This window comes from Salvelinus namaycush, unplaced genomic scaffold (assembly GCF_016432855.1).
Source record: "Salvelinus namaycush isolate Seneca unplaced genomic scaffold, SaNama_1.0 Scaffold2896, whole genome shotgun sequence".
NCBI lineage: Eukaryota > Metazoa > Chordata > Actinopteri > Salmoniformes > Salmonidae > Salvelinus > Salvelinus namaycush.
The window spans coordinates 16,193-31,497 of NW_024059781.1; the positions used below are offsets into that span (position 1 = coordinate 16,193).

Genomic DNA, 15,305 nt, shown 5'->3' on the forward strand with positions numbered 1-15,305 from the left:
AGCTGTGACCCTAGAGGCTGTGAGCCTAGACTAGAAGATGTGACCTTAGACTAGAGGCTGTGACCCTAGACTAGAGGCTGTGACCCTAGACTAGAGGCTGTGACCCTAGACTAGAGGCAGTGACCCTAGAGGCTGTGACCCTAGACTAGAGGTGTGACCCTAGAGACTGTGACCCTAGAGGCTGTGACCCTAGACTAGAGGCTGTGACCCTAGAGGCTATGACCCTAGACTAGAGGCTGTGACCCTAGAGGCTGTGACCCTAGACTAGAGGCTGTGACCCTAGACTAGAGGCTTGACCCTAGAGGCTGTGACCCTAGACTAGAGACTGTGACCCTAGAGGCTGTGACCCTAGACTAGAGGCTGTGACCCTAGAGGCTGTGACCCTAGACTAGAGGCTGTGACCCTAGACTAGAGGCTTGACCCTAGAGGCTGTGACCCTAGACTAGAGGCTGTGACCCTAGACTAGAGGCTGTGACTCTAGAGGCTGTGACCCTAGACTAGATGCTGTTACCATAGACTAGAGGACTAGAGGCTGTAACCCTAGACTAGGTGCTGTGACCCTAAACTAGAGGCTGTAACCCTAGACTAGAGGCTGTAACCCTAGACTAGAGGCTGTTACCCTTGGCTAGAGGATGTGACCCTAGACTAGAGGCTGTAACCCTAGACTAGAGGCTGTAACCCTACACTAGAGGCTGTAACCCTAGACCAGAGGATGTAACCCTAGACCAGAGGCTGTAACCCTAGACCAGAGGCTGTTACCCTTGGCTAGAGGCTGTGACCCTAGAGGCTGTGACCCTAGAGGATGTGACACTAGAGGATGTAACCCTAGACTAGAGTCTGTAACCCTAGACTAGAGGCTGTGACACTAGACTAGAGTCTACTCTAGAGGCTGTAAACCTAGACTAGAAGCTGTGACCCTAGAGGCTGTGAGCCTAGACTAGAAGATGTGACCTTAGACTAGAGGCTGTGACCCTAGACTAGAGGCTGTGACCCTAGACTAGAGGCTGTGACCCTAGACTAGAGGCAGTGACCCTAGAGGCTGTGACCCTAGACTAGAGGTGTGACCCTAGAGACTGTGACCCTAGAGGCTGTGACCCTAGACTAGAGGCTGTGACCCTAGAAACTATGACCCTAGACTAGAGGCTGTGACCCTAGAGGCTGTGACCCTAGAAGCTGTGACCCTAGACTAGAGGCTTGACCCTAGAGGCTGTGACCCTAGACTAGAGACTGTGACCCTAGAGGCTGTGACCCTAGACTAGAGGCTGTGACCCTAGAGGCTGTGACCCTAGACTAGAGGCTGTGACCCTAGAGGCTGTGACCCTAGACTAGAGGCTGTGACCCTAGACTAGAGGCTGTGACTCTAGAGGCTGTGACCCTAGACTAGATGCTGTGACCCTAGAGGCTGTGACCCTAAACTAGAGGCTGTGACCCTAGAGGCTGTGACCCTAGACTAGAGGCTGTGACCCTAGAGGCTGTGACCCTAGACTAGAGGCTGTTACCCTAGACTAAAAGCTGTGACCCTAAACTAGAGGCTGTGACCCTAGAGGCTGTGACCCTAGACTAGAGACTATCCTCATAATAATTACTGGTGGTGAAAGGAGGGCACAAGAGGTGAAAGAAAAGACAGGGTTAACCTAACCCTAACCCAGGGTTGGAAGTTAACCTAACCCTAACCCAGGGTTGGAAATTAACCTAACCCTAACCCAGGGTTGGAAGTTAACCTAACCCTAACCCAGGGTTGGAAGTTAACCTAACCCTAACCCAGGGTTGGAAGTTAACCTAACCCTAACCCAGGGTTGGAAGTTAACCTAACCCTAACCCAGGGTTGGAAGTTAACCTAACCCTAACCCAGGGTTGGATGTTAACCTAACCCTAACCCAGGGTTGGAAGTTAACCTAACCCTAACCCAGGGTTGGAAGTTAACCTAACCCTAACCCAGGGTTGGAAGTTAACCTAACCCTAACCCAGGGTTGGAAGTTAACCTAACCCCTAACCCAGGGTTGGAAGTTAACCTAACCCTAACCCAGGGTTGGAAGTTAACCTAACCCTAACCCAGGGTTGGAAGTTAACCTAACCCTAACCCAGGGTTGGAAGTTAACCTAACCCTAACCCAGGGTTGGAAGTTAACCTAACCCTAACCCAGGGTTGGAAGTTAACCTAACCCTAACCCAGGGTTGGAAGTTAACCTAACCCTAACCCAGGGTTGGAAGTTAACCTAACCCTAACCCAGGGTTGGAAGTTAACCTAACCCTAACCCAGGGTTGGAAGTTAACCTAACCCTAACCCAGGGTTGGAAGTTAACCTAACCCTAACCCAGGGTTGGAAGTTAACCTAACCCTAACCCAGGGTTGGAAGTTAACCTAACCCTAACCCAGGGTTGGATGTTAACCTAACCCTAACCCAGGGTTGGAAGTTAACCTAACCCTAACCCAGGGTTGGAAGTTAACCTAACCCTAACCCAGGGTTGGAAGTTAACCTAACCCTAACCCAGGGTTGGAAGTTAACCTAACCCCTAACCCAGGGTTGGAAGTTAACCTAACCCCTAACCCAGGGTTGGAAGTTAACCTAACCCTAACGCAGGGTTGGAAGTTAACCTAACCCTAACCCAGGGTTGGAAGTTAACCTAACCCTAACCCAGGGTTGGAAGTTAACCTAACCCCTAACCCAGGGTTGGAAGTTAACCTAACCCTAACCCAGGGTTGGAAGTTAACCTAACCCTAACCCAGGGTTGGAAGTTAACCTAACCCTAACCCAGGGTTGGAAGTTAACCTAACCCTAACCCAGGGTTGGAAGTTAACCTAACCCCTAACCCAGGGTTGGAAGTTAACCTAACCCTAACCCAGGGTTGGAAGTTAACCTAACCCTAACCCAGGGTTGGAAGTTAACCTAACCCTAACCCAGGGTTGGAAGTTAACCTAACCCTAACCCAGGGTTGGAAGTTAACCTAACCCTAACCCAGGGTTGGAAGTTAACCTAACCCTAACCCAGGGTTGGAAGTTAACCTAACCCTAACCCAGGGTTGGAAGTTAACCTAACCCTAACCCAGGGTTGGAAGACACAACATGGAGATCATCTTTACTGAGAGGACTAGAATAGACAGACTCATTAACCCTAACCCCTAACCCACTAGAATAGACAGACTCATTAACCCTAACCCCTAACCCACTAGAATAGACAGACTCATTAACCCTAACCCCTAACCCACTAGAATAGACAGACTCATTAACCCTAACCCCTAACCCACTAGAATAGACAGACTCATTAACCCTAACCCCTAACCCACTAGAATAGACAGACTCATTAACCCTAACCCCTAACCCACTAGAATAGACAGACTCATTAACCCTAACCCCTAACCCACTAGAATAGACAGACTCATGAACCCTAACCCCTAACCCACTAGAATAGACAGACTCATTAACCCTAACCCCTAACCCACTAGAATAGACAGACTCATTAACCCTAACCCCTAACCCACTAGAATAGACAGACTCATGAACCCTAACCCCTAACCCACTAGAATAGACAGACTCATTAACCCTAACCCCTAACCCACTAGAATAGACAGACTCATTAACCCTAACCCCTAACCCACTAGAATAGACAGACTCATGAACCCTAACCCACTAGAATAGACAGACTCATTAACCCTAACCCCTAACCCACTAGAATAGACAGACTCATTAACCCTAACCCCTAACCCACTAGAATAGACAGACTCATTAACCCTAACCCCTAACCCACTAGAATAGACAGACTCATTAACCCTAACCCCTAACCCACTAGAATAGACAGACTCATTAACCCTAACCCCTAACCCACTAGAATAGACAGACTCATTAACCCTAACCCCTAACCCACTAGAATAGACAGACTCATTAACCCTAACCCCTAACCCACTAGAATAGACAGACTCATTAACCCTAACCCCTAACCCACTAGAATAGACAGACTCATTAACCCTAACCCCTAACCCACTAGAATAGACAGACTCATTAACCCTAACCCCTAACCCACTAGAATAGACAGACTCATTAACCCTAACCCCTAACCCACTAGAATAGACAGACTCATTAACCCTAACCCCTAACCCACTAGAATAGACAGACTCATTAACTCTAACCCCTAACCCACTAGAATAGACAGACTCATTAACCCTAACCCCTAACCCACTAGAATAGACAGACTCATTAACCCTAACCCCTAACCCACTAGAATAGACAGACTCATTAACCCTAACCCCTAACCCACTAGAATAGACAGACTCATTAACCCTAACCCCTAACCCACTAGAATAGACAGACTCATTAACCCTAACCCCTAACCCACTAGAATAGACAGACTCATTAACCCTAACCCCTAACCCACTAGAATAGACAGACTCATTAACCCTAACCCCTAACCCACTAGAATAGACAGACTCATGAACCCTAACCCATAACCCACTAGAATAGACAGACTCATTAACCCTAACCCCTAACCCACTAGAATAGACAGACTCATTAACCCTAACCCCTAACCCACTAGAATAGACAGACTCATGAACCCTAACCCCTAACCCACTAGAATAGACAGACTCATTAACCCTAACCCCTAACCCACTAGAATAGACAGACTCATTAACCCTAACCCCTAACCCACTAGAATAGACAGACTCATGAACCCTAACCCCTAACCCACTAGAATAGACAGACTCATGAACCCTAACCCCTAACCCACTAGAATAGACAGACTCATTAACCCTAACCCCTAACCCACTAGAATAGACAGACTCATGAACCCTAACCCCTAAACCACTAGAATAGACAGACTCATGAACCCTAACCCCTAACCCACTAGAATAGACAGACTCATGAACCCTAACCCACTAGAATAGACAGACTCATTAACCCTAACCCCTAACCCACTAGAATAGACAGACTCATTAACCCTAACCCCTAACCCACTAGAATAGACAGACTCATTAACCCTAACCCCTAACCCACTAGAATAGACAGACTCATTAACCCTAACCCCTAACCCACTAGAATAGACAGACTCATTAACCCTAACCCCTAACCCACTAGAATAGACAGACTCATTAACCCTAACCCCTAACCCACTAGAATAGACAGACTCATGAACCCTAACCCCTAACCCACTAGAATAGACAGACTCATTAACCCTAACCCCTAACCCACTAGAATAGACAGACTCATAGTTTTTAATCACATCCATCTAAGAGGGGCACGTTATGTTGTAACTTTGAAGATAGTTCATCTAAAACGTTATGTGTTTCTTTCCCTTTATGAAGTAATTACTGTTGGTTTAATTCAACATTTGGCCAGCTTCCAAGTATCGCAATATTTTTTCCATTGCAAAAATGAAAACATGAAGCAGAATGACCACAGGATGACTAACAGACAACAGGGTGACTAACGGACCACAGGGTGACTAACGGACCACAGGGTGACTAACAGACCACAGGATGACTAACAGACCACAGGATGACTAACAGACCACAGGATGACTAACAGACCACAGGGTGACTAACAGACCACAGGATGACTAACAGACCACAGGATGACTAACAGACCACAGGATGACTAACAGACCACAGGATGACTAACGGACCACAGGATGACTAACGGACCACAGGATGACTAACGGACCACAGGATCACTAACAGACCACATGGTGACTAACGGACCACAGGATGACTAACAGACCACAGGGTGACTAACAGACCACAGGATGACTAACAGACCACAGGGTGACTAACAGACCACAGGATGACTAACAGACCACAGGATGACTAACAGACCACAGGATGACTAACAGACCACAGGATGACTAACAGACCACAGGATGACTAACAGACCACATGGTGATTAACAGACCACAGGGTGACTAACAGACCACAGGATGACTAACAGACCACAGGATGACTAACAGACCACAGGATGACTAACAGACCACATGGTGATTAACAGACAACAGGATGACTAAAGGACCACAGGATCACTAACAGACAACAGGGTGACTAACAGACAACAGGATGACTAAAGGACGACTAACAGACCACAGGATGACTAACAGACCACAGGATGACTAACGGACCACAGGATGACTAACAGACCACAGGATGACTAACAGACCACAGGGTGACTAACAGACCACATGGTGACTAACAGACCACATGGTGATTAACAGACCACAGGATGACTAACAGACCACATGGTGACTAACAGACCACAGGATGACTAACAGACCACAGGATGACTAACGGACCACAGGATGACTAAAGGACCACAGGATGACTAACAGACCACAGGATGACTAACAGACCACAGGGTGACTAACAGACCACAGGGTGACTAACAGACCACAGGGTGACTAACAGACAACAGGGTGACTAACAGACCACAGGGTGACTAACAGACCACAGGATGACTAACAGACCACAGGGTGACTAACGGACCACAGGATGACTAACAGACCACAGGATCACTAACAGACAACAGGGTGACTAACAGACCACAGGATCACTAACAGACAACAGGGTGACTAACAGACCACAGGGTGACTAACAGACAACAGGGTGACTAACAGACCACAGGATCACTAACAGACAACAGGGTGACTAACAGACCACAGGGTGACTAACAGACCACAGGATGACTAACAGACCACAGGGTGACTAACAGACCACAGGATGACTAACAGACCACAGGATGACTAACAGACCACAGGGTGACTAACGGACCACAGGATGACTAACAGACCACAGGATGACTAACAGACCACAGGGTGACTAACAGACAACAGGGTGACTAACAGACCACAGGATCACTAACAGACAACAGGGTGACTAACAGACCACAGGGTGACTAACAGACCACAGGATGACTAACAGACCACAGGGTGACTAACAGACCACAGGATGACTAACAGACCACAGGATGACTAACAGACCACAGGGTGACTAACGGACCACAGGATGACTAACAGACCACAGGATGACTAACAGACCACAGGATGACTAACAGACCACAGGATGACTAACAGACCACAGGATGACTAACGGACCACAGGATGACTAACAGACCACAGGATGACTAACAGACCACAGGATGACTAACGGACCACAGGATGACTAACAGACCACAGGATGACTAACAGACCACAGGATGACTAACAGACCACAGGATGACTAACAGACCACAGGGTGACTAACAGACCACAGGATCACTAACAGACCACAGGATGACTAACAGACAACAGGATGACTAACAGACAACAGGATGACTAACAGACCACAGGGTGACTAACAGACCACAGGATGACTAACAGACCACAGGATGACTAACAGACCACAGGATGACTAACAGACCACAGGATGACTAACAGACCACAGGATGACTAACAGACCACAGGATGACTAATGGACCACATGGTGACTAACAGACCACAGGATGACTAACAGACCACAGGATGACTGACAGACAACAGGATGACTAACAGACCACAGGATGACTAACAGACCACAGGATGACTGACAGACCACAGGATGACTGACAGACCACAGGATGACTGACAGACCACAGGATGACTGACAGACCACAGGATGACTGACAGACCACAGGGTGACTAACGGACCACAGGATGACTAACGGACCACAGGATGACTAACAGACCACATGGTGATTAACAGACCACAGGGTGACTAACGGACCACAGGGTGACTAACGGACCACAGGATGACTAACAGACCACAGGATGACTAACAGACCACAGGATGACTAACAGACCACAGGATGACTAACAGACCACAGGATGACTAACGGACCACAGGATGACTGACAGACAACAGGGTGACTAACGGACCACAGGATGACTGACAGACAACAGGGTGACTAACGGACCACAGGATGACTAACAGACCACATGATGACTAACAGACCACAGGATGACTAACGGACCACAGGATGACTAACAGACCACATGATGACTAACAGACCACAGGATGACTAACAGACCACAGGGTGACTAACAGACCACAGGATGACTAACAGACCACAGGGTGACTAACAGACCACATGGTGATTAACAGACAACAGGATGATTAACAGACCACAGGATGACTAACAGACCACAGGATGATTAACAGACCACATGATGACTAACAGACCACAGGATGATTAACAGACCACAGGGTGACTAACAGACCACAGGGTGACTAATGGACCACAGGATGACTAACAGACCACAGGATGACTAACAGACCACAGGATGACTAACAGACCACAGGATGACTAACAGACCACAAGATGACTAACAGACCACAGGATGACTAACAGACCACAGGATGACTAACGGACCACAGGGTGACTAACAGACCACAGGATGATTAACAGACCACAGGGTGACTAACAGACCACAGGGTGACTAATGGACCACAGGATGACTAACAGACCACAGGATCACTAACAGACAACAGGGTGACTAACAGACCACAGGATGACTAACAGACCACAAGATGACTAACAGACCACAGGATGACTAACAGACCACAGGATGACTAACAGACCACAAGATGACTGACAGACCACAGGGTGACTAACAGACCACAGGGTGACTAACAGACCACAGGATGACTAACAGACAACAGGGTGACTAACGGACCACAGGGTGACTAACAGACCACAGGGTGACTAACGGACCACAGGATGACTAACAGACCACAGGATGACTAACAGACCACAGGGTGACTAACAGACCACAGGATGACTAACAGACCACAGGATGACTAACGGACCACAGGATGACTAACAGACCACAGGATGATTAACAGACCACAGGATGACTAACAGACCACAGGGTGACTAACGGACCACAGGATGACTAACAGACCACAGGGTGACTAACGGACCACAGGATGACTAACAGACCACAGGATCACTAACAGACCACAGGATGACTAACAGACCACAGGATGACTAACGGACCACAGGATGACTAACAGACCACAGGATGACTAACAGACCACAGGATGACTAACGGACCACAGGATGACTAACAGACCACAGGGTGACTAACGGACCACAGGGTGACTAACAGACAACAGGATGACTAACGGACCACAGGATGACTAACAGACCACAGGATGACTAACAGACCACAGGATGACTAACAGACCACAGGATGACTAACAGACCACAGGATGACCAGGACCCTTATGGATTACGGTACAGACAGGGTCATACTCAAGGCGTGACACAGAACTGGACTGAAATAGATGGATAGATAGATAAACCATACCTCAGCAATCGTTCAGGTCCAGAGATGGAACAAATTAAGATCCCGGACTACATCTTTCATCTAACGTGAACTCACTCACTTTTGTACATCGCGTTGGTCCGTACAATTTACCTAATTTTATCGCCCCAAAAAACGTAATACTTCCAGATCAACTGTAATATCAATACCAATGTAAAGCACAATTCCTCCCCTTTCCAACAAAATCAATGACGAGTCCTTCATGATGCCCATCTCTGCATGATTCAAGAAGGCAATGAGCTCCGTCGGGTCTTTTTAAAAATGGCGGGTGGGGAAGCGAAACCTTTTGCGTGATAGTGAGGAGAGATGTCGTGTGGGGAATCGGCTTTTTTCACTCGATCTGTCCAACGTATCACCTTATCGCCTCTAAAATGTAAATAAAACACTATAAAGAGTTTATATAATGTGTCATTACATATTTGAAGGTTTGTTTCGAATTTGAATCAGGTTTTTAAGGCGGCGCTAAAGTGATCTTCAGAAGTAAACAGAGGCTTTTGAGAGTCATGATAGCTTGCAGTGATGACGCAAAAAATGACTAGGTATCCCCCCCTTACCCCCGTCACTGTCCATTTCTTGTTTTTAAACGGTGAGAGAAGCTACACCTGGTGGAGAGAGGCTGTAAGACAATTAGTTGCTTTATGCGTGATGTACCTTACGCCATGACACATCACGATGTAAAGTACAGCGTTGAAAGGGGTCCGTTTTTTCAACTTTTCTCCAATACTATAGATCCATTACCATGTCAACCAACGCATGAATAGAAACCTAGTTCACACCCCAGATGTTGATGTCAACACAGTCGCTACAGTCACATTAGTTTTCATTGCAGCCTCTTTAGAATGTCGCGGTTGCGCACAATTGTACGGAATAATTATACTATTATACTTATATTATACTATAATAATTATAATAACGGTTAATTAACCATCTCTAGGATCGGAGTCCCTAAACCGGGACAGTTGTTGCTCAATTTGCGATAATGTGACTAGAATGACTTTGTAAACAACAGCCAATTCTGGGACATGGATGACGTAGTACACAATAAACGGGGAATGGATGACGTAGTACACAATAAACGGGGAATGGATGACGTAGTACACAATAAACGGGGAATGGATGACGTAGTACACAATAAACGGGGAATGGATGACGTAGTACACAATAAACGGGGAATGGATGACATAGTACACAATAAACGGGGAATGGATGACGTAGTACACAATAAACGGGGAATGGATGACGTAGTACACAATAAACGGGGAATGGATGACACAGTACACAATAAACGGGGAATGGATGACATAGTACACAATAAACGGGGAATGGATGAAGTAGTACACAATAAACGGGGAATGGATGACACAGTACACAATAAACGGGGAATGGATGACGTAGTACACAATAAACGGGGAATGGATGACGTAGTACACAATAAACGGGGAATGGATGACGTAGTACACAATAAACGGGGACCAAATGTTCTGGAGCATCACTTTAACAATGACATACACAAGAGATCACGATGATGACGCTAACACCGGCGCTGACACAAAACCATGCGTACATGTGTGTGTGTGTGTGTGTGTGTGTGTGTGTGTGTGTGTGTGTGTGTGTGAATGTGTGTGAATGTGTGTGTGTGTGTGTGTGTGTGTGTGTGTGTGTGTGTGTGTGTGTGTGTGTGTGTGTGTGTGTGTGCGTGAATGCATGTGTGTGTGTGTGTGTGTGAAAATGTAGGTATCTGTGTGTGTGCGTTCGTCTCTCTCTGTATATAAACTCTTCTCACCTCTGACAAACACATATAAGGCAACAGCCGTGGTCCCGTCGATGACAGCCTTGACATCTCTGTAGTAACAGCGGTAGTAACCCGTATCATTCCCTTTAGCTCCAGTGAGGACCAGGGTCTTGCAATACGGCCTTCCAGGCTCCCCTGGACACTCCAGGATGCTGACTCCCCTTCTCTGGACAGGGACCGAAGCAGGCGTACCAGTCCCCTCCCCGGCCAAGGGGTGGTCTCCCACAACTCCAGCCCCAGGGGTACAAACAGGGGTTCCAGACCCAGTCTCGGCCTCTCTCCCTGGGGCTCTGCTGGGCCTGGGGCCGGCCTGACGATCAGTCAGCTCCTCTCCCACCAGGGTCGTCTCAGGCCACACCCAGGACAGAGTACGCTGACCCCTGGAGGTCAGAGGTTAGGGGTTAAAGGTCAGAAGAAAGGTCAAGTGAGAGGTCACAGATGGGTCAATTAGGTTTTTCAACCAATCAGAAAAGGTTAGGGCTGTATCAATGTCAGGTTTGTGACGTTAGCGACTGCGACAGATTGTGAAATTGTGTGTGTGTGTGTGTGTGTGTGTGTGTGTGTGTGTGTGTGTGTGTGTGTGTGTGTGTGTGTGTGTGTGTGTGTGTGTGTGTGTGTGTGTGTGTGTGTTTGGAGAGGAAGGGAAAGCAGAGCTATAGATATGATATATAATGTATTATATTAATGACTGCAGGCGTGCTGGGGAATCATAATTCTGCTCTGTCTAGGGGGGACACACCGTGTGTGTGTTTTTCTTCACCCCATCCCATCCATTAATTCAGTTATGGGGACATATTACACCTCCGGGCTTTATGAACGAGATGTCAGTCAACAGAATCAAACTCATTTTCTTCATGATGGTAGAGACAGTCAGCCAGCTGTTGGCTATTATAAATATATATACAGTTGAAGTCGGAAGTTTACATACACCTTAGCCAAATACATTTAAACTCAGTTTTCGACAATTCCTGACATTTAATCCTACTAAAAATGTCCTGTCTAGGTCAGTTAGGATCCCGACTTTATTTTAACAATGTGAAATGTGTGAATAATAGCAGAGAGTGATTTATTTCAGCTTTTATTTCTTTCATCACATTCCCAGTGGGTCAGAAGTTTACATACACTCAATTAGTATTTGGTAACATTGCCTTTAAATTGTTTATCTTGGGTCAAACGTTTCGGGTAGCCTTCCACAAGCTTCCCACAATAAGTTGGGTTAATTTTGACTCATTCTTTCTGACAGAGCTGGTGTAACTGAGTCAGGTTTGTAGGCCCCCTTGCTTGCACATGCTTTTTCAGTTCTGCCCACACATTTTCTATAGGATTGAGGTCAGGGCTTTGTGATGGCCACTCCAATACCTTGACTTTGTTGTCCTTAAGCCATTTTGACACAACTTTGGAAGTATGCTTGGGGTCGTTGTCCATTTGGACGACCCATTTGCGACCAAGCTTTAACTTCCTGACTGATGTCTTGAGATGTTGCTTCAATATATCCACATAATTTTCCTACCTCATGATGCCATCTATTTTGTAAAGTGCACCAGTCCCTCCTGCAGCAAGGCACCCCCACAACATGATGCTGCCACCCCCGTGCTTCACGGTTGTGTTGGTGTTCTTCAGCTTGGAAGCCTCCCCCTTTTTCCTCCAAACATAACGATGGTCATTATGGGCAAACAATTCTATTTTTGTTTCATCAGACCAGAGGACATTTCTCCAAAAAAGTACGATCTTTGTCCCCATGTGCAGTTGCAAACCAGTCTGGCTTTTTTATGGCAGTTTTGGAGCAGTGGCTTCTTCCTTGCTGAGCAGCCTTTCAGGTTATGTTGATATAGGACTCGTTTTACTGTGGATATAGATACATTTGTACCTGTTTCCTCCAGCATCTTCACAAGGTCCTTTGCTGTTGTTCTGGGATTGATTTGCACTTTTTGCACCAAAGTACGTTAATCTCTAGGAGACAGAACGCGTCTCCTTCCTGAGCGGTATGACGGCTGCGTGGTCCCATGGTGTTTATACTTGCGTACTATTGTTAGTACAGATGAACGTGGTACCTTCAGGCGTTTGGAAATTGCTCCCAAGGATGAACCAGACTTGTGGAGGTCTACAATTATTTTCTTGAGGTCTTGGATGATATCTTTTTATTTTCCCATGATGTCAAGCAAAGAGGCACTGAGTTTGAAGGTAGGCCTTGAAATACATCCACAGGTACACCTCCAATTGACTCAAACGATGTCAATTAGCCTATCAGAAGCTTCTAAAGCCATGACATCATTTTCTGGAATTTTCCAAGCTGTTTAAAGGCACAGTCAACTTAGTGTATGTAAACTTCTGACCCACTGGAATTGTGATACAGTGAATAATAAGTGAAATAATCTGTCTGTAAACAATTGTTGGAAAAATGACGTGTCATGCACAAAGTAGATGTCTTAACCGACTTGCCAAAACTATAGTTGGTCAACAAGAAATTTGTGGATAGGTTGAAAAACGAGTTTTAATGACTCCAACCTAAGTGTATGTAAACTTCCGACATCAACTGTATATACAGGTCCATTATCTTTTCTATTGGGTTTAAGTTGTTTAAATTGAACACTGTTAAGAGTTAAGAGAGCGTTTCCTCTGGTCAGAGACACACTACACAGCTTTAACACATGATCACAGTCTGCATGTAATGGTCAGAGACACAGTACTCTACCTGCATGTAATGGACAGAGACACAGTACTCTACCTGCATGTAATGGTCAGAGACACAGTACTCTACCTGCATGTAATGGACAGAGACACAGAGACACAGTACTCTACCTGCATGTAATGGTCAGAGAGACAGAGACACAGTACTCTACCTGCATGTAATGGTCAGAGACACAGTACTCTACCTGCATGTAATGGTCAGAGACACAGCGACACAGTACTCTACCTGCATGTAATGGTCAGAGACACAGAGACACAGTACTCTACCTGCATGTAATGGTCAGAGACACAGAGACACAGTACTCTACCTGCATGTAATGGTCAGAGACACAGAGACACAGTACTCTACCTGCATGTAATGGTCAGAGACACAGTACTCTACCTGCATGTAATGGTCAGAGAGACAGAGACACAGTACTCTACCTGCATGTAATGGTCAGAGACACAGAGACACAGTACTCTACCTGCATGTAATGGTCAGAGAGACAGAGACACAGTACTCTACCTGCATGTAATAGTCAGAGACACAGTACTCTACCTGCATGTAATGGACAGAGACACAGTACTCTACCTGCATGTAATCGTCAGAGACACAGAGACACAGTACTCTACCTGCATGTAATGGTCAGTGTTTCATCTGCGTGGATCACAAGGTCTTCTTTCGGGCTGTCAAGGGTGGGCGGAGTCATAGAATAGCCAATCACCAACCCTGAGGGAACAAAACAAAGTCATATGATTGGACGCTGGCACTCAAAACACTGATTTGATGAGAAACAGATTCCCACAAAGCTCAATTACTGTGTATTGGTTTAAACAGCTCTGCATTTCGGTTCTGTCAAACCCCCTTAGTGTCACGCTGAACAGGAACTCAACCCGACAGGATGCACCAACCAAAGCTATCAAATGTTATTCATTATGTTACACGTAGCTAGCTCAGGGCTGTAAAATATAAAGATATAGAGATACACACACACACAGGGCATTCGGAAAGTAGTCACACCCCTTCACTTAATCCACATTTTGTTACATTACAGACTTCATCTAAAATGATGAGGAATTGTTTATTATTTAATCCAATCTACAAACAACACCCCATAATGACATCACAATACCCCATAATGACATCACAATACCCCATAATGACATCACAATACCCCATAATGACAAAGCAAAAACAGTTTTTTAGAATTTTTTTGCTATGAGACTCAATTGAGCTCATCCTTGAGATGTTTCTACAACTTAAATAGAGTCCACCTGTGGTAAATTCAAGTTATTGTAAATTATTTGGAAAGGCACATGCCTGTTTATAGGTCCCACAGTTGACAGTGCATGTCAGAGCAAAAACCAAGACATGAGGTCGAAGGAATTGTCCGTAGAACTCCGAGACAGGATTGTGTCGAGGCACAGATCTGGGGAAGGGTACCAAAACATTTCCACAGCATTGAAGGTCCCCAAGAACACAGTGGCCTCCATCATTCTTAAATGGAAGAAGATTGGAACCACCAAG

General features: G+C 46.1%; 1 protein-coding gene across 1 annotated transcript in view; it reads right to left on the reverse strand.

Annotated features, from left to right (window-relative positions):
• Nucleotides 1-14,369, reverse strand: part of LOC120039659 (vascular endothelial growth factor receptor 3-like) — a gene marked incomplete at both ends in the record, with an annotated part of 29,330 nt that extends 14,961 nt beyond the window's left edge. The window contains 3 exons of the mRNA XM_038985069.1: nucleotides 11,102-11,490; nucleotides 13,984-14,024; nucleotides 14,304-14,369. Of these exons, the coding sequence (XP_038840997.1) occupies nucleotides 11,102-11,490; nucleotides 13,984-14,024; nucleotides 14,304-14,369 (496 nt within the window). The remainder of the gene's footprint in view (nucleotides 1-11,101; nucleotides 11,491-13,983; nucleotides 14,025-14,303) is intronic.
• Nucleotides 14,370-15,305: the final 936 nt, after the last annotated feature.